This window comes from Haliaeetus leucocephalus, unplaced genomic scaffold (genome assembly GCF_000737465.1).
Source record: "Haliaeetus leucocephalus isolate CR32 unplaced genomic scaffold, Haliaeetus_leucocephalus-4.0 Scaffold0, whole genome shotgun sequence".
Taxonomy (NCBI): domain Eukaryota; kingdom Metazoa; phylum Chordata; class Aves; order Accipitriformes; family Accipitridae; genus Haliaeetus; species Haliaeetus leucocephalus.
In genome coordinates this window covers 12,165,394-12,186,702 of record NW_010972436.1, presented here as the reverse complement: position 1 = coordinate 12,186,702, position 21,309 = coordinate 12,165,394, and the positions used below count along the sequence as shown (strand labels likewise).

At 37.2% G+C, this 21,309-nt stretch overlaps 1 protein-coding gene across 1 annotated transcript; it reads left to right on the top strand.

Annotated features, from left to right (window-relative positions):
* The first annotated feature begins 34 nt into the window (after nt 1-34).
* MASTL (microtubule associated serine/threonine kinase-like) lies at nt 35-18,883 on the top strand. Its single transcript, XM_010562877.1, has 12 exons — nt 35-238; nt 2,313-2,450; nt 3,898-4,037; nt 4,826-4,914; nt 6,269-6,375; nt 6,708-6,840; nt 7,429-7,601; nt 8,768-10,000; nt 11,944-12,082; nt 15,170-15,283; nt 15,374-15,475; nt 17,919-18,883. Exons 1-12 carry the CDS (start codon nt 35-37, stop codon nt 18,074-18,076), a joined length of 2,730 nt encoding a protein of 909 aa, XP_010561179.1. The 3' UTR covers nt 18,077-18,883.
* Nucleotides 18,884-21,309: the final 2,426 nt, after the last annotated feature.

Below are 21,309 nucleotides of genomic sequence, written 5' to 3'. Positions count from 1 at the left end.
GAATCGGCGCGGGGCGCTGGGGCCCAGGCGCGACATGGGGACGGTGGAGCCGGCGGCCGGGGCGCGGCCGGAGGAGGAGGGGGACGCCGCCGCCGCCACCACAGCTGCTGGCCCGAGGCGCATCGAGGTTCCCCGGCCCCCCTCCATCGAGGAGTTCACCATCGTGAAGCCCATCAGCCGCGGCGCCTTCGGGAAGGTGTACCTGGGCCGCAAGGCGGGGAGGCTGTATGCCGTGAAGGTGAGGGGCCGCGGCGCTGCCGCCCTCCGCTGTCGTTTAGGCCCGTGTGGGAAAGGGAGGTGCCGAGGGGAAAGGCAGACGCCCCGCGGGGGCCTGCCCCGGCGTGAGTCCCCCCGCCTTCCGGCACTCGGGCTCTTGGGGAGCTGCCGCCCTTCTGGCAGAAGCCTGGGGCCTGGGAGACGCCTTGTCCGCAGGGGCTGCCTTTAGCTTTCCCCTCGCGTCCCTCTTCGCCTGGAGGCATTGGTTAGGAGGCATCTGGTAACGACAGCTGCTTCTAGAAGTCCCTTAAATGTCGAGGGAACTACGCCAAGAGTCTTCCAGAGCGTCTGTGCGCTATTTGCTTCTTGCTTGTAGATACTTGTTATCACTGAAGACATTCAGCAGTCGTGCCGCTAGGAGGGTGTTCTCACATTTGTTCGTAAATGAAAAGTCTGCCTCTGAGATGCATAAAGAGAGCGAATTGTAAGAAGGGTTTTTGCTGAGTGCACGTTTAAAAAAAACTGTTGCGTTTTCTTTGTTGATACACAAAGGACTAAAAACTAGGCTTGTCAGCAGTAAAAACTTTACCGATGGTTTGTGTGAACTCGACTTTGCAATTAAAAGGATTATAACCAGCTGCGTAGTACACAAAAAAGGAAATGTAAAAACGGTCATGCAAAATAGACATTGCTCTTCAGAGCTATATATGTCTACTTACATGTTTTTATTATAAGCATTTTGAGGTGAAAGCTTTTGTGTAAATCCTTTATCACTATTGCAGTGCAGTTTATGGATTGTTCACTGCTATAACACTAACCACATGCTAAATATTTGCACAGTTAAGGTAGATGCTTATTAAAAGTGTAGTTCCATGCATTCTGTGTATGTCTTGGAAATTTTTTTTTGTATCAACTTTGATAATAGTGATGGTAGCTGTGGAAACTAATTTTCTGCAGTTTAGGTGTGCATATAGAGTGGTTCAATTATGTTACTTTAGTATCTTACACAAGTTTATTGAAAGTATTGTGACCCAAGAGCTTCTGTGTAAGTCCTTTATTGCTATTGCAGTGAGACTTATGGATTATTCAAGCTACTGAATTTAACGTATGTTAAATATTTTTACAGTTGTCAACACTTAACATAGAAGGTGTCAGTTTACACTTCTTATGTCTTGCTATTTTTATATTCTGTTTATATATCAAATTCTGTTATTGAATAGTGGCAGTAGCTGTAGACTCAACTTCTTAGAGTTGTGTTGCTTAGAGAATGGATAAATTAAACTTGCTGTAGTATCACCATAGATATCCAGACCAGAGATGTTGGAGGTGGGCAGACTTCCAATGCATATGCAATGCTTGCCTAAATACCTATCAGCTGTGCATCTTCTAGTCAAGATTAATATTGGGTGGGCATCAACATATAGTGGAGTAATTCAATACAGGAATTAGAGCCTAATTCATAGTTAAGCTTGTTATTTCTTCATTGTGAGTTGCATGCCTTTGAGGCTTCTTCCCAAGGAAACAAAGATTTTTTCGGTGACTTGATTGTATTTTTTAAATTAAGCAAAGAATTCACTTACTTTCTCTGCAAAGTTAAGAATTAGAGGCTGGAATAGTTGCAGTCTTGCACTTGAGGATACCAAGATGGCATGACTTACTGCTACACTTTCTTTTCAAGCCTTGGGCTATATATCTCAGCCTCTGAAGAGATGGAAAGACTTGTTCAGCAAGAGTATATCTGGGCATTGAATACTTTTTCCTGGTTCTGAGTTGGGTACTGTGGATAAGGGGATTAACTCAGGGCAGCTTAATTTCAGATACAGCCTAAACATTCATTTTCCAGTGTGCGCAATTGCAGTAAATATTGGTAGTGTGATTTCCATTCAGGACTGAATTAGGAGAGCAATGAAAAAGGTTCTCTAATAATCTGGGGTTTAAAATTCCATCTTTATTTGAAGTTATAGCTCTGTTTTATATGTATATATGTATGCAAGTTTGAGGTATAGAGATAAATGAATTGACTGAAGAACTGCAGGTTGAGAAAAGAAAAGAAAGTTTATCTACTTGATTTTGTTTTGTTTTGGTTTTTTTTTCAGGTGATGAAAAAAGCAGACATGATCAACAAAAACATGGTTCACCAGGTCCAGGCAGAGAGGGATGCATTGGCTCTCAGCAAAAGTCCTTTCATTGTGCACTTATACTACTCGCTTCAGTCAGCTAATAATATCTACTTAGTGAGTAAATAAATGGCTGTGGTGTTTTATGATAGTGTTGAAAATGGAGTGTAGAACTATATTCATGTCTGAAAACACATTTTTATGTCAGCATGTGGGTATTCCTTAGTCACTTTTACATTCTTCTTTCTCAGAATGGTTGAACAAGTGAAATGGTTGAGCTCTTCTGGTACCTTTATGATCTTTCCACCTGTGTTCCCTTTTTTTACAGGAGTGTCTTTTCTAATAGCTAATCTGTCTTAGGAACATGCAGAAATCTTAGGGAAAACAAAACAAGAAACCATTCTGTTCAAGCAGAATCCAAGTGACTGAAAGACACCCTGTGGCTCACTTAAAAGAACATCTGTTTTACTTGTTGCCTGCACTCAAAATTTGTTATGGTAGTTGGCCAATGTGACAAGAGGATAACTGAATGGCAAAACTAAGTGTTAGTCCACATAGAGCACTGTGGGGTACAGTAGGACTTGAATATGGCTTTATATACTGCCTCCACATAAAAGTAGCATGGATTAAGACTGTACAGAGGGTCTAGCATAATTTGTCTGGTTTGCTGTAAGCACACACAGTGAACATCTTGATTAAATTCTATGGCGAGGTTGCTATGCACTCCTACAGTGCATTTTGAGTGTAAATGAAGGCTTCTTTTCCTGGAATCTCTGACTGCTGCATGGAGTAGAGGAGTTCAGGATGAAGGATTTGTAAAGGAGATGCTAGTCATATACATGGAATAGTATTGTATGTTGGAATCTAAGTACTAGTGAAATTTTTGACCAAAACCCCATAAATTCCTTCTTATCATTGAAGAATGAGTTTCTGAAACCCCACTGACTTTTCTTTTATCTTGAGTATGACATGGGCCATAATATTGTGTGAGTTTGCATAATTTTTTCTGGATGTGTATGTTTTTTTTAAACACTCTTTTTCATGTCTTAAATGCACAGTAGCTCTCACTGTATAAATTTCTGGAAATTTGCGCTTATTTCACAAGGCTCAGGTCTGAATTTAATATTGTGTATAAACATTTGCAAAATAAAATCCTTAAGATACCTGTTCTATATAAATCAAAATATTAGTGGTCTTTGGCTTCAGGCCTTGAGTTTCACAGAAGTCCTTTGCAATTTATTTTCTATACTATAGAAATCTTTGAGAAGTTAATTAAAAAGCTGACTACAGTAGTTATTTGAGAGCTAACTACAGAAAGTAGGCTAGGCAAATAATATAAAATAAGTAAATGGTCTATTAAAAGAAAATGTTTCATGTACTCTGTCATCTGAAGCTTTAATTATTTTATCCAAGTGAAAAGTATTGTGTGGGAAATGAAGTTCGCACAAGGAAGCTTCTATCAGCTTCTGCTCTTTGAAAATATATTTTCCTAGGGGTAAAAACTATTTTATATTTTACTTGCAAATTTGAAATGTGTTTTAAAATGTTAAATTTTGAATGGCAGGTGATGGAGTACCTTATTGGTGGAGATGTCAAATCTCTTCTCCATATTTATGGATATTTTGATGAAGAAATGGCTGTTAAGTATATTTCTGAAGCAGCATTGGCTCTTGACTATCTTCACAGGCATGGGATAATCCACAGGTAAAACCTACTTTTTTCTTACAAATAAGTATTTGGTAGTTTGGGGTTTTAATTTTTCACTCAACACATAACCAATCACCATTTCATAGTAACAGCTACCTCATTTGCTAGAGTTTCTGGAAGCTCTTTTTGCATGTGTACACTGCAGCAATATCATGAAGCAACACCTAAAATAAAATCTGTTCATATATGTTAAGCAGACAAATATATGCTGCTTTCCCCTGCCTGCATGCTCTTCCCCCAGTACAGTGGTGTATTAGCAGCTATGCTACCTTCTAGGTACTCTCTCCCTGTGGTTTTTAAATGACTGTTAGCTCAGGAACCCTCTGGATACTGCAAGCATGTAACTGTAGGACAAAGGGACATTGACTACTCTAATGCTCCCCCTGTAGTGAGAGTTCTTTACTGCATGCAGTAGTACTACAGAGAACACTCATGAAAACTTTTACTAGAGGTTTGCTTGTCATGTGTAGGAGCTACACATTAGTAAATGTTGTGATGGTAGTACTTATGAAGAACACTTGTTAAACCTGCTGAAACACAAAATATACAACTCTTGTGACATGCACGGTGGTTTTACAAGGCCTGAGACGTTTGTACAATATTTAGTGTTAGGTAAGTTTAATTATTTTGGTGTATTCCTCCAGTTGGAATCTTCTGCTGGCTAAGAGATGTTACTGAGAAACAGCTATAATCAATGTTTTGTGTTTGAGTGTTTCTGGTCAGTTAACTTTCTTAATATTGCTCAGTTGTCTTTTTGCTGACTTCAACTATATTCATGTCTTCAGGGATCTGAAGCCAGACAATATGCTCATTTCTAATCAGGGCCATATAAAGTTGACAGACTTTGGGCTTTCCAGAGTTACTCTGAACAGAGGTAAGATTGTCTGTATCCTTTTGGTTGTATTAGAATGTATTTTTGTGTCACATCACCATATTCTTGAATCCTTTACATCCCCATAGAGGGCAGCTTTCAATTAAATAAGCCCAAATATTGCACTAATATCTGATTTCAAGTAGGTAAGTACTGATAAGGTACATGCTAGTAAAGGGTCTGCTCTATGCATTGCACTTCAGAAGCTGAAGTATTTATTCTTTGGGACAAGGTTGTATGAAATACAATCTAGAGCCATTTCTCTTGAGGGGTATGGATTTCAAAGTTTTCTATGGAGTCCACTAATAGAATTCAAAAAGTGAATGAATAATTCAGGCTTTTTCTTGGTGTTTCTCTGGCTATTTCTGTCCTTCAGTTCATGTTTCTCTGTCCTTCTATATATTAATTTCCAGTCTGAACTGGGACCTTCCACACATTAATGTGAGGGACAGGGGGAGGTGGTGAGTCCCTAACAGAGGATTATAAATCAGCACTTTAGCATACAAAGATACTGTTTTCAAGTAGCAGAAAATATAGCTGAATAGTCAAATGACTGTCTGGCGCAGGCAGTAGGCTGCAGGTCTTACAGTGAATAGCCAGTTCCTGAACTAGCTTGCACCTCCAACCCCTTAACCATATCAGCCAACTAATGCTGCACAGCACCAGTTCAGTTTTTCGAGACAGCTGCTGGCAAGTACACCCATTTTATGTAGTTAAAGGAATGTAGAAATTCAGAGTTGTCTATGGAGTTTCTGATTCATGGTTTTAAGAGTATAGAGGAAAATCCTAAGTATACTGTATTTTCTATAATATAGTGCTTTAATTGTGAAGTTCAAATGGGAGAGATTATGGTGTCTACTTGAACATACGTAAGCTATAAGCCTACTTACCTCTAGTGAGCAAAAAATGGCATCTAAGGTTAAATTTTCACCTATGAAAAATTTGTCTGCAGCTTTTTTTGAGATGTGTTTGGGAAAGAAAGCAGGCTTTGAATCAAATTCACTATCTTAGCCCATAGGCTGGAACTGCTACCTAAAAACCAAAGCTGCTATCAAGTTAGAAAACGTAACACTTACAACATAGTATGCTGGAATAGAAATTGGACTTTTACAGTTTCTATATTTATAAACTGTAATTTTATGGTGGATGTACAGGAAGAAACAATTTGTCTTGAATAGGAATGTATGTGTATGTCTTCACTTGGGTTTGGTGGCTTCTTTTGTATATTTGTTCGGTATGTGACTAAATTTTTTTTCCCCTCTGGATAAAACCTAAGTAAATGCCTGTAATTTTGCTTATTTAATAGCAAAAGGAAAACCTGACCTGCTTCATAGGGGGTTTTTTTGTCTGTTTGTAGAGATAAATATGATAGATATCCTTACTACACCATCAATGGCAAAGCCAAAGCAAGACTATTCACGTACACCAGGGCAATTGTTGTCTCTCATCAGTTCTCTAGGTTTTGTAAGTAATTTTCACTGTCTTTGAAGTACTTCATTCTTTTAGTTTGCTTACTATCTTAAATTTAATAATAGGAGTGATAAGACTATTCTTGCACCTCCTCTGCCAGCTGGTAGAATAACTTATATGTTTCCAGTACCTTGAAGTTCTGAAGTGATTACCTTGGATTATATTTCTAATGGCTGACTATAAGTTGTGCTTCAAAAAATTTGGAAAATGCGCATGGCTAAGCTCCAATGTAAACATAATAAAGAATGTGTGAAGTTATACTTTCAATCCAGGATGTTTTGTTCAGGCTCCATTAACTTTTAACTATGCTTCTTCCTGCTTGGTAGTATACTCCTGTTGGAATGAAAATGCCAGGGTGCAATTCAAGTCAATCATCTGACAGTCTGCATGGAGTGATTTCTCCTTTACCTATGGTCCAAAAGGAAAATACCCCTCTTTCAGACAAATTAATCAAAACATGTGAGTATACCAAGCCTTGTACTGAGTAATACTCTGGCTGTAAGGTGGTGGTCTTTTAATTTTATGCGAGTAGCTTGGACCCACTTGATAAAAGGTGTGCTTCTGTCAGTGTCTTGCTGTCTACCATTCCTCTGGTCCTTAAGGTCTGACATGTTTTCACCTACCCTACTTATGTCATCTTTTGATTTTTTTTTTTCAAATGCACAACCACTGAATTCAAAATGACCCTTTAAGATTTTATAGAAATAGTGTCAGTTCTTGGCATACATTCACTGAAAATTATTTAATATAGCAATGTGTGCTTTCATTTAAATTGTCTTATCTTGTTGCTTTCGCATTTCTAACCTGAAATGAGAAGGAAGGCTACTATGGTGCCAATGTTCATATTGCTTTTAAATTCTTGCAAGTCCCTACTTCAAAAAAATGAGTGAATTGACTGTGCAGGAAAGATGACAAGAGAAACTATGATGTCATGCGTAGCTTTCCATAACGTCCTTCGATGTGAAAGCTTGATATAGTGTGAAGCTGGTTAAGATATGTTGCCTATTTATATCAACACTTGAATTTTATTTTGTTTTTACTCTCAAGATCTTGATACTTCTCAAGCAACTCCTGTGATGCCAGTGAGAAGTTTAACTCCTACTCTACTTCAGTCAAGAAAAAGGTTTGGTACCTCTAGTGCCACTAGTCAGTCGCACACATACCTGTCCAGTATGGGATCAGAATGCTGCAGCAGCCCCAGGTGGGAGAAAGATGTAGAGGTCAGGACTGTTTCATCTTTCCACTATAAATTAAAATTGGCTTATGCTTGTATATGCACTGTTGCAGATCTCTGCTACTTACTTCCCCCAGTTATTTCAAGTGTAGTGAAGCCTTCCTACAGCAGAAGGAACAGGGGTTGTAATGCTTGCTGAACAGGAGTTTTGGATCAAAATAGTATTATTTTTTCTTCAAACAAATAGTAGTCCTGCGCAACGTAACAGGAAAAGCAAATGCTATTTAGTCTGCAGCAAAGGAGTGAAAGAGAAGGCTTCTACTGGATGGCAGTGGGTTTAGCCCTGTTCTTCACAAGGTGGGGAATGCTGGGGGCACTGGCTCTTTGGAAGCTGACTTCATGCCTATAGTTTTATTAGCTCAGCATGCAGACAAAAGAATTTTTAAAAGGAGAACTTGGGAAAAATAGTAAACAAAATACACTTCAAAATTCTACTAGCTATTAAAAAACCCAAAAAAGTTTGTTTATATTACTGAAGGGTTTTGTATCAGCTAACCTAACACCAGTAATTATAGCTGATACAAAATACTTTCTGCTATTTTAAACTGTTAATGAAATTCTGTACAAATACAGACCTAAAAGAAAATGCTGCTGTGCTATTTAGTCGCTTGCCACAATTCCTATTTAGATCACACACAAAAACGTACGTTTAGAACAATTTATAATTCTTTGTTTTATCCGCCCATTTCCCAAGGCCTTGTTTTTAGTATTGTGGTACCAAAATAGTATTAATATCACATTTTCCTTTTGTCATCCCTGAAGTATAATATGCCATAGGGTAGTATGATGGGGTTCTTTGGTTTCGGCTTTTTTTGAAACTGAGAACTTCTGTAGCTTAACTTAATATAAAATCACACATACAACTTGAAACGCTATATTTCTTCATCCTTAGGCATTTAAAAATACTGCATTTTCTATTGTATTCTAGCAAGCTTATGTTCTTAAAGTCAAATTATCAACTTATCCCTTAGTTTTGAATGTTTTTGACTGTATTATGTTATGTTTGTTACTATTGGTGATTATAAAGAATAAGTAATGCTTGTCAATTTGTAGTTTTTTATGGAAGTGGAAATAAGGTATTTCGAAAGACATTTCTATTATGCTGTAATCCCATTTTTCTCGATACTCAAAACTTAATGTGCTCATTTGCAGCAAAGTGAAGATGAACTATGTTCTACAACAGGCAAAACAAGTAACAGTGGATCAGCTCTCATTTCAAATGTAGAATTACCAAATAGCAAAGACATTAAAGTTCTAAAGAAAAAAGAACTGGAGTCTGCCATTTCTCCCATCAGCAGCACTGATTCTGGCAATAGGCAGAAGCTGGGAAGCGAACACTCTGATATAACAGATACTCCTGTGACCACACTGGATGTGAAAGGCATAGTCAGAAAATGTCTTTCTGAAAATAAGATTTGGGAAGAAAATCTCTTTGTAAATAAAAGAGGTATGACTAATGAAACAGCAGAACAACAGTCACCTTCAAGGCAGAAGGAGCCTGTCAAGCCCATCAAAGAGGAAGAAGTTTTTGAAAAGCCAGGTGTAAAAAGAAGCTTTGAATTAGTTGACACTAGTCCTTGCCAGGAACTTAACTATGTTAAAAAAACCAACACAGAATATAAACGAGGCTGTCAGATCTCAGAATTACCAGTAAATAAAAGGACAGGTTTGACAACAGAAATTCAATCCTTAATGCTTTCTGATGATGGATGCCTACATGACACCTGCAAAAGCAAGGAAGAAGTTAAGAGTTTTATTGGTAACCAGCAAACAGTAGAAAGGTCACTTACTCCAATTATAGCTAAAAATCTTATGTGTGATCTGGATGTGGACTATGAAAAGGATGATAAAAAGGAGTATATGAACTCAAGTTTTTTAGGCACTGACGATGAAAAACCTTTAGGAATCCTCAGTACAGATTCTGACTTATTTCCTGAAATGTCTGTTACAGAAAGCCATTTAGAAAAGCAGCTTTTAGATTTGGACAAAAGTGTTAAAGACCTCTCCTTTGAGGAACCAAATACAGAAGGCATGTTAATAACATCATCAGAGTCCCGAGATGTCTCACAAAAGGGAGAGGAAGTATGTACTGTCCAGGACTGCAAGCCATTACATCATGAAAAGGATAATGACCAAAAACACATTAAAGAAACTTACCTTGACACAGTATCTTCTCCTTCAGAAAAGATGATGGAAGCACTGAATCTCTTAAAAAAAAATGCTGTTGTTTTCCGAAGTTATAATAGTCCAATTAATATATCCAATGTATCTGAGCCATGTAGCATGGCTTCCTTGGATATAATGGATCTTTCACCTGTTTGTAGTGGCTCTTACCCAACAGCTATTACTCCATTACAGAAAGGAAGACCGTATCGGGTTTATCAGGTATGCAAGGAGACACGTAGAAACTTTGTGCGTGCATTAGATATTGGCGATCTGAAATCATTTCGCTTGTTAATTTAGGGAAAACTGAAGCAGTTTGAAGTAGTCTGTTGAAGTGACCTTTGCTGACAGGCTTTCACTTACTGCAGTTGTGTGGCCAAAATTACAATTTCTGTAAGAGATTAGCAATAACTGTATATCCACTGGTTTGCCTCTGGCTCAACATGCATTGTCTGTCTACATCTCTGAGAAATCATTTACTCTTACAGTGAACTGGTTAAGAAAAAGTCTGTGCTATTTTGTCTCATCCTATTTTTAATGCACTGTGGTACTTCCTGTTACATCAGGAAACCTATAATTACTCACAGGAAGTCATTGACTTTATTTTTTTTTCTTAAATACTGCATCCCTTCTAAGACAGTCTGCAAATGCTGTTCAGATACTAGTAACTCCTGTTGTGCCTGCTGGGGTTTTTTTGTTTGTTTGTTTTTATCCTGGTAAAAGTGATGGTGTAATGTGTATTGTCAAGTACCAATTATAAGCCTATTAAAAAGATTGATGTAAACCAGTAACAGCTGCTTGCAGGTTATGAAGCTTTTGCTTAGAGCTTTTTAATCCTTCTGATAGTAAGTAAAAATCTTGCTCTCCTGAAGTAAACTAGTGCCCTGATGTGAGAAAAGCAAAAGTATACTTTTCAATTAGTGTTTCCTGTTTCATTTTGGCAAAGCTTTACAAGACCTTTATCAGTTACTTAAGTTCTAGTTGCAGGATTTAAAGCTTTCTGACAGAACTGGCAGTGTGGTGAATGATTTGGTGTACCAAAAGGGGACATTCAAAATGTTATTTTTGGGAAAGCCTTTTTTTTTGATGTCTTTGTCAGAATTGCTTGCTTCTGTTTTATCTATGTAAAATTTTAATTGACTATGAAACTTAGCTTGCATTCAGCTGAAATGGAGTAATAGTATGCACTTCATCTCCTGAGAAATAAATGACTGATGGCATTACACATTTTTGTAACTGAAAATTAAACGGGAGGATACCTTTTTAATATACTTTTGTGATTCTTTTAAAAATCACATCATTGCAACCTGATTACCTGTAGCCTTTATGGCATAGTCATAATGAATTGATCTCGGCTGCACTGAAGATGAAGTTGGAAACAAAATTATACCAGATATATGGGAATTAAGGGTATATTGAAAAATAAAGAATGAGTCTCTGAGATAATTTAGTAGTATCTCCAGGTCATAACAGGAAACCTTTCATTGCAGTCAGCCTATTAGCTGTGAGAACTTACTGATCTCTTTGCAAGCCTGCATATTTTATCTTCAAATAATGTTCCAAATTACTTTCAGAAGGTTTGTGTAGCTGTAAACAGTCACTAAGTGTAACTTGAGCAGAACTTCATCTTCAGGTATAATGCAAGCCATAAGATACAGGTTAAACAATAAAGGGCTCATTTAATACATCTTGAGTACATCTGGTATGCAATATGTGAGAAAATTCAGGATTCTCATTTTTATTTTACAGGCATTTGACATATATGCTTGCTTTTCATTGGCTAATATTAAGAACTTAGCGCTAAAATTGAAGGTTATTCTGATATTCTATTTAGTAGGTTATCTTCAGATTTGAATTTGAAAGAGAAGTTTAAGATTGGTTGTGTTTGGGGGTTTTTTTGAGTCATTACTTGTGGATTTGACACTGGAGGAAGAACTTAGGGAAGAGTTTCTTAAAAGAGTAGGCATCTTAACTTTTCATGCTTCAAGATAGTTGAGATGAAACGGAAGTGCATTTCACACATACTTTTTCAGGGAATGTACATTTTGTGACATGTTCTTGACTTGAACTTAAGTATCAACTGTTATACCCATTACTAAACCTGGAGATGGGAGTTTCTTAGCTAGTTTTGTTTGACATCTGAAATCTTTGTTGCATATTTTAAGACACCTCATCAGGGAGATGCTGGCACACCCTATAGGACTCCAAAGAGTGTAAGAAGAGGAGCTGCCCCAGTAGAAGGTGAACGCATCCTAGGCACCCCAGACTACCTGGCACCTGAGCTGCTTTTGACAAAGCCTCATGGTAAGACAAACCAACCATGGAGTTTGTAAGTACTTGAAAGGTGATATATTCACACTTCTAAATATCTCTAGAGCTCTAAACCATTCAAGTAATATGATAGTGAATTCTTTAAAAATGCCTAATGCTTAGCTTTTGCCAACACGGAAGGCTGTGTTTGCTTCAGCTGCTTCTTCATTTACTTTTTTCACGTGACTGGAGGTTTTGACTGTCCAGCACAGCCTTGCCTGCTGCTAATCTGTGATTTGGAAGCTGTACTTAGGCAGGCTGAGACTTGCATGTGGCTTAGAAATCACAACTTGCTCATCCTGAGTGTCCTTTAAGATTCCTCAGGGTGGGGAGGGGGAACTTAGTGAAATTTAGTATGAAAGGATTAAGCCTCCAACTATTCTTGGAATGTATTCCATGTTTATGGATATTAAATTGTTATGTGCATCCAGACAAGTTTATGAAGTTGCATTAAAATCAGTTATTGAGTTGAATGACCTCATGAAACACTTAAGATTTCTGACAGGATCTTCCATACAAGTGGACAGTAGTAGCCATCAGATTTTTTTTTTTTTTGCAAATTACTATAAGAAGATAAAATAGCACAACTTTGAAGCGCATAAATTTCTTTGGCTCAAATCCTGAGCTCCACTGAGATCATCAAACATCTGAAATATTTTCCTGCTAACTTGCAAGAACCATTAACAAAAAATAAATAAATGCAATGTATCCCTGATACATTTGTTGTATTTGTAATTACATTTTATTTCCATCTCAAAAGTATACTTTTATTTTGTAGAGCTAATAGTCTTAGGAAAAGTATACAAGATATGAGATCTTCACTGAGAAGTAGTGATTACTAATCTGTGGAACAGTAAAATTCTGCTGTATGCAGCTAATATAGATTAAATAAAACTGCATGAAGAGACTTAACAATTTAACTGTAATGACTAAAGTCACTAAACGTATGTAGTTGTTGTTTTGCACTTCCATTCAGGGATCCTGGTTATTTGGCAGATGTTAAAACTGGATAATAGCTTGGAAATGTAATCAATGCTACTTAGACAATGTGAAACTTGGCTGTGATGTGACTTCCATGCAATTATTAAGTGTTTTCAGGACTTCAGTGATAACTTGCAAAGAATCTGAGTTTTATGTCAGAAAATGACAAATCACCCATTACCTTCAGTGAAGCTAGGGTTTTCTGGCTTTGGAACTTAAAACTTTACCTCACTAAATATTTCTGGTGTTGTTAACTTGCTTGTAAATGTAGTTGTAATCCTAAACTATAATAATGTATTACAAAACTATTTTATTTTTATTTCGAACTTAGATTTAACATTTGCTGTCTTTCTTTAATGTTGAGTTACTACTATAAGGAAAAAAATCTGCATTCCTATGCCTTCAGAGAATCATACTAGATACTTGATGTTTGTATTTGTTAGGGGTTGTTTTGCAATAATTTTAATGTTCTTGCTTCATTGTCTTTTCATATGCAGGGACTCTAATCTCTGAGTGCTATATACTGTGCAGAAATGAAGTGTTCAGCATAACTGTGAACAGTCAAAGTATAACTAGATCACAATTTCAAAAAAAATTGTTTGGGTGAACAATGTTTCTATATACCAGTATGCACTCCACATAATGTGTGATGCTTCCACAAAAGGTGCAGAAAATATTGGAATCACTGTGACTAGGCTATTGGAAATCACACATGTAAGCCTGTACCTCAGGAGTAGTTAGCATTCTTGAAGATGTTGTGTAACAGTAAATACACCAGAGACCCTTTTTCTCATTGCTTCCTTTCACTTTATGCAATCTGTCTGGTTTACTTTGGGTGAACAAGTCTCAGATACTCAAGACCTGGTATTTCTGTTTCTTGCTTCAAATATTGATAGATATGATTTAGCAGGGATATGGTAGGAGTTAATCTAATCTTTAGTTAAGCTCTGGGTGGGAAAAATTGCTGCTGAAGCCTGTGTTAGTACATTGTTCAGAGTTGTGATCTTACTAGACTTTGACTGAAGCTGGGAATAGTTTATCTGAACATCCAAGTACCTCTAACAACATTGGATGTGATCTCACTGCTTATCTTGATATGCTTAGCTCTGTGGGGCACTCTTACTGCTGTTAAAAGTTCCTAAAAGTGTGTTAGATTACTAGTTACACATTTCAGTTTTCAGCATTTCTAAACTTAGCCAACAGTCCTTTTGAAATGGCTCAAAACATTTGTTTACTTAACTTGGAGGTGTCTTAATTTTTTTATATGTGAAAAAAGCTAAGAAAAACTACACTTACTCTCTCTTTCAAAGTTTTTTTTGTTTGTTTGGGGGTTTTTTTGCAGCAAGTGTGGCATCTATTCTTTATACAGTGGAGTGGGCATAGCTTAAAGATGCAGAATGCTTGGAATGCATGCCGTGGTGTCTGGGATTGCTTTGCCTGCTTGTTTTTAAGTAGGTTAATAAGATGGGTTTGGCAAAAAAAAACCTGGAATGTGGAAAACCCGAATTATTTAATAACAAAGGAGAGATGGCTAGTAACTACACACTGCCCTAATCAACTTTAGTGTAATGGAAAGTAATTCCAGCTTCTTGCATGCTGGCTCATTTCTGCAAGCTGTCTTCAATATTTTGACATAAATTTAGACAAATGAAAATTAAGTTCAATGGCTTGAATTCTTGGAGTCTTCTCAAATAACAGAGAGAAGGATAGGGGTTACAATATGGAGCACTTATCCAGGCTCTAGAGCAGTTGCTAAAGACAACTGTTTCTTATCACAAAATCTCTTGGAGAAGTCAGATCCTGGATTCTCTGTGATGGGAGTTGATAATTAGATTGTTCTTAAGAACCCCCTTGCTTTTATCAGTAAATCCTGGTATTATCTATAATGAATTAAGGAGCAGGCTGGCTTTAAAAAGCCCTTTAAAAATTTTTAATCTTCTGCTTGATAATTAAGTACAACATACTTTGTCTCTTCCTTCATTTCCAAGAAATTTTGCAGGATTTAAACACTCTTCAATTTCTGCCATGGCTAATCTTCAAATCTTTGCAGATATCATTAAACCTTTGTGTTGGTGTAATGACCTGGATTTCTTTTACCAGGTTCTGCTGTAGACTGGTGGGCCCTTGGAGTTTGTCTGTTTGAGTTTCTAACTGGAATTCCACCTTTTAATGATGAAACTCCAGCACAAGTCTTCCAAAATATTTTGAAAAGAGGTAATATGTTTTGGTAATTGGGGAAAGTATGTATTTCCAACATTCGTTTTATGGTTTGAGTTACTGACTCATCTGCATCTTTTTCTGTAGATATTCCCTGGCCTGAGGGAGAAGAAAAGCTGTCTGATAATGCCCAAAATGCAATAGATATTCTTCTAACAATTGACAGTACTAAGAGAGCTGGACTGAAGGGTTAGTATTAAAATTCTCTTGTGTTCTTTGCAACTGATTAAAAATTTCAAAGTGGTGATGTCCTCCTCCTGAAACTTAGGCTAAAACTCTAATGCCTGTTTATGTTCCATATATAGTGCCAGAACTCTTAGCAAGTTGTGGTATTTTCTGTATTTCTTGTGGGATTTTGCCCTTTCAAATAAGGAAATTTGTGCGGGGTGGTTATTCAACTTTTGTTTTGCTTTAATGTTGTTCTGCTATGGATGTTTATCTGACGTACCAAAGTTCACTCTTGCTTAACTCAGTAATAGATATCTGGGGGTTTTGACCTAAGTGGTTTTAGGAACCTTGATTAGAAGCCTGTAGTTTAGGAGAGAAGCCTCCTACAAAAGCTAATTCAAATGAGCTTTTTCTTGGGAATCAGCCTGTCTTTACTGAATGTAGTATAGGGGACAGAGTTAGACAATATATACTATACAAAGTCTATATGAAGGACTTTAAGCATTTGATGTTGTCCCAGGGACTCTATCTTACTAAAAAAAAGTGATAACATGAAGAAAGCTTAAAGTGAGATAGTTTGGAAAAAGAGGAAGAAATCTTATTAGAAAACTATGCAAGAAATCACTAGAGAAGGAAATGATTATAGAAATGCTTACTCATAAATAGACTGAAGGCTAGAAGCTGAAACCAGGTCAATTCAAATTAGAGAAGGCACATGGTTATAAATGAAGATCATGATGTCAACAGGGAATTCTGTGGCTCTTTAATGTCTCCCAAAAAGCATCTCATGTCTTAATTTGAAGGTGTTTTAGTTAAACACAAGTTATTGCCTTTATTCCTGGATAATAGGGTGAAATCTAGTTGCCTGTCATGCATAGAAATCTAAACTAGATGACATAATGGTTTCTTCCAATCTGAAGTTTTTGGAAATTCATTCTTTCTCAGGACCTTTAGCCGTATCTGATTTCTTTTTCTAATTTATAGGCCACTGAAGTGAAGTTGGATGAGTAGCTCTCAGGACAACTATTAAGTTTTCTTCATTTTCTTCATTGAGTTTCTATCACTATCATCTTCTCTTCCCCCTCCCCAACACAAATGCTCTCCCTCTCTTTTATTTCTCCAGCGTGAAGCCTAACTTACTGAGAAATCCCAGTTATGTCATGTCCTAGTGCTATGCTTCTGCGAGTTCAGCCTTTCCAGCTAAGAGAGGCTTTAAAGCAGTATTTGGCAGAGAACACGGATGTCCAAAGTTTGGGGTTTTTTCCCCCCTTCTTCAGAGATGTGGGCAGGAGCTGAATGCCAGCCATGGTACACATTAATACTACTTTGGAAAAGACAATGAAGTCTGCTCACCTTTTCAGCTGAAGACAGCTTTCAGTATGTGAGAACTTTCTGAAGAGCTGAACTACATACAGTTCTGAGAGAGTGGATCTGTGCAGTGTCCTGCTGCATGTATGGTTGCTGAAGCTATTAGAAAGAGTTAGAAGACTAACTCTCTAATTTATTGCTTTTTGTCTAAAATTAACTTTAATATGGTGCTATATTATTTGATCAGGAAATGTAGAAATAATAAACAAGTGTTAATGTCTTGCTGTCTATCAGCTAAAAGCCTGTGACGTGCTTAGAAATAAAATTTGTGGTGAATGTTTTTCTTTCACCTCCTTTTAAATGTGATTTTTACTTGTCCTATTATTTTTTATATTTGCTCTTGATTTTTTTTTGTGGTGCAGGTGATACAAAACCACTTTTTTATCCCACTCAGCTGAAAAGGTGCTTTCTTGGATTGAATCAAAGTAGCAAAGCCACTTTCATCAGGGAGTGGTGTTTCCTGGTTATGCAAAAGACATCAGATCCTGTGTGCCAGGAAGTCACCTCCTGGTCAGGATGGACAGGGCAAGGGAGTTCTCCTTGAGTCAGGAAGTCTTGCAGCTTGGTTAGTTATCCCACCTTTGTGCTGGGAAAGAGGAGTCTGGTGGTCTGTGGTAACTTCACCATAAGGGTGTTTAGACTTCTGTGTCTGTTGGTAGGCCAAAGGGGACTGTACAAAGCAGAGGACTGCTGCTTGAGCTAGCAAACAGCAGGTGGCCTGGAGTGGAGAAGGGTGGGAGTGACTCCCATGTCTACTCAGCACAGAGCTTTGGCAAAATTAGAAACTCACTTTGAAGTGATGCTTAAAGTTTCTGTGGTGCCCTATCATGACAGGCCCCTAGGGCATCTCTGATCCATTATGTGTGCTGTGTAGAGTAGGTTCTCTAGCTAGGGTGAGATGGTTAGCTGGCATGACAATAGCTTCATCCCACTGAGGTTGGGGGTAATCAAAACCCAATTGCAATTTGCACTTTTGTGAATTTCCAAACCAGCAAAATAGAGCACATCTACTGACAGTTATGCACTAAAGGACCAAAGTGACTATGGGGCTTGGACAAAAGGGTGTTTATAATGTTTATATGAACTTCTGTTTCAGAACTGAAGAATCACCCCCTCTTTCATGGTGTGGACTGGGATAATCTACAGAATCAAACTATGCCGTTTATACCTCAGCCGGATGATGAAACTGATACCTCTTACTTTGAAGCTAGGAATAATGCTCAGCACCTGACTGTGTCTGGATTTAGCTTATAGCATCAAGATAAGTGAACTTTCTCTATGGTTTTGCACATTTACAGGATGTCCTATAACACTAGTTTGGTCTTAACTAAGTTTCCTTGCCAAAATTAGTGGTTTAAGTTATCAGTCTGTTTTTATTATTGTATCCTTTATTCTAAAGTGAAACTACTGTATGAAACTTTGCTGGTATAAAGTGCCTTTGTGCTACTTTTTATCTTGCTTACTGCACCTTACTAAGAGGCCAGAGGGTTGTATTTTTTGGAGCTAGTAACACTTGGCAACGATGGGGCTTTTTTTAATAGCAATGAGTAACTCCAGTTAGGAAGTGTGAAGTTGATTCCCAGTTAACATAGTAAGGAAAGGAAAGGACATAAATGCATGCTAATTGTATCTAATTGTAACTTACCTATTGGTGGTTCAGTGTTATGGCAGTCTTGTTTGGGAGTAGTCCTTTCTGACCAGTTTGAATATATATCCACTGTGAAAAACTGATGTTTCTACTTGAGGTGGAAAATTGAAATCTTAATGCAGTGTTGAAATGTCTGTCTTCTGTTTATCTTGTTAAAAGAGACAGTGTTGTTCAGAGTTAACTCGGCTAGATGCAGCATGTGAGACTGCCAGTAGTTCCACTGGCTATTACCCTTTCCTAGACAAATGGGGTAGGGAAAGGAAACTTGGGGCAATTCTGTTTAAACAAATGCTCTGTTTTACTTGTTGCATTGTAACCGCTTACACTGTAGGAAGATGCACTAAACAGCATACACTTCAGCGATTACTTGTTTTAAATAGAAAATGCTGAGTATGTGTGTTTATGCTCACTCATGTCAGATGATAGAAAACAAATCACCTGAGTGTTGGCTAACAAGTGAAGTATTATTCATACTGAAGCTGCTATATATTAAACACTATAGTGTATTGCAAATTAACAGACTGTTCTGTAAACTCACAACCAAATCTTAGATTTTACTAGAACTTAAGTTACAAGTGTATATTCAGTATTATACATCCTAATTAGGGGGAAGTATATTTAAATCTGTTTTTCAATGCAACACAAAACTTGCACCCGCTATGTTTTAGATGTTTATTTGTAGGTAATTGTTTAAATTATCTTCAATATTTTTCTTACATAGGTATCTTTCTCAGCTGATTTACTGAAGATTTTTATTTTTCAGGTTTGTACTTGTTAGATAAAGATCACTTGTGCTAGACGGTGGTGCCAGAAGCCAAGCATTTTGCTAGTGCTTTTTGCCAAGTGGCTTTTGAGTTTTATGAACTGACCCTTCTTGCAGGGGGAGCTAGTTGTCACTTCATTGCCCTGCTTCCTGGAAGACAAGATTTATTGATGGAATTCTGAGCAAACAGTGTTTGCTAGGCTTCCTGCTGTCCTCTCAGGCAGCTGGGAAAGGAATGGTAATGGTGGAGAAAAAAGTTTCCTAGAAGGACCAGAAGAGAGCTAATTCTTAACAGCTCAGAATGACAAATCCCAGTGTCTAGGTGCAATAACTCAAACATAGTGAAACAGAATCTTGGCAAGTTGCAAAACATACAGTGACTCTCACTCCCTTTGCTAAGGACTTCAGTTTCAGAAAACTTCTAAATTGTTGAATCTTACTGAAATTAATGTTATGTGAAAAAGGTGCAAACAATCTAATGTAATACATTACTAAAGCAGTATCCATTGACAACATCCTCTGAATATGATGAGAAGCTCTTTAGCATTTTTCCTGTGTGTAGTTAGAATATATAAACTGGGGGAGGAGGAGTATCTTAAATTAAGTAATCACTGGTATTATGTAATTTATTCTTCCATTTCTAGTAATCTTGTTTAAGAAAGCTAGTCTTACAATAATGAATCTCAGTTTCATGCTGAGGAAAATACTCTAAAAATGTGTTAGGAAATAATGTAAACTGAACACCACAACAGCTCTTTGTCTTCAGTGCTTTACAAATGGTTACAACCTGTTCCCACTTTGCAGTATAACAAATTCCCCTCAAGGCAGAAAGAACTAGTTACAGTGGTATGACATTTTAAAGATAACCTCTAACCCCTTGAAATAATTCTTAATCAGCTGCAGGGGTCAAGTAAGCTTCTATTTAAACTTCTTCTTGACCAATCACAATGAACTACAGAACTGTTTAAAAGTCTTTTAGGTATTTTAATGCTAGTGTATATAGTGCTAGAGATGATAGTACACCAAAACATTAGGTGTAAAGAATCTTGTTAACTTAGTTTTGTTCTTATAAAAACCTTATTCTAAAAGAAAATTATGGTGGTTCTACCATAGTTTTATAATGAAATATAAAAACATAAATTCTGTAGAACAATAAATAGGCCAACTGACAAATCAGAATGTTTAATGCAAACAGTTACCACTTCACTGCTGTGTACAACTGTTCAATTCTGCACAATTAGCACGGAAGACTGGCAATACCCCATTCTCTTCAATATCTTGTATTTCTCCTGATCATAGCAAACATGGAGTTGAATTTCTCATGTTGATTGTTGAGGTTTGTGGTGTGTTTTGGGGCAGGGGGGAAGCTGTTAGAAAGGTGAATCCTAGCTTTGTTCTTCAACAGGGAATTCCTTGTCAACTCCTAATCCCCTTGGTTTTGCCCCACTTATTGACTTGAAATACTACAAGGAAAAGTACAAAAAGCAATAATGTAGTAGCTGAAAGATTTAAAAGTTTCTTCTCATTAGTAATCAACTACCACTATTTGTGTGAACTGGTAAAAGTTTCTAGTCCTTAAAAGCTGTAGAATACCATTTGGCAAGTACTCTAGCTGTTACATGGTGGTTTTTGAAGGCTTAAACTTTATGTGCATAACCTACATCTGAACTCTGTAGTGTCCAAGTTATCTTGGGAGACAGTTTATCTGCTATTAGCTGGACAGAAGTGTGCTAAAAACTATAGAGATCAGTGAACTGTCACACTTTCTTATATAGAAACAGCAGTCTTGGACAACTATTACTACCCATAACTTGCTGTTAGGCTCACCTATATGCTGTGTGAATTTTGGAGGCTAAGATACTGAAATGCTGCCATGTGTTCTCAAGCTAGTAGGTTCCAGTTTCAGCATGATCAGGCCTACCTATGGTTATTCTTACAGTAAAATGTGTTCTTTTCCTTCTACTTAAGAAGTTTACTTTGCACACTTTTGTGTAAATATATGAAATAAAATACTGCAGTCTTGCTGTTGCTTCCTTCTGTGGTTTTTTTTGTCTTAAACTGCCTTATATTTTTGAC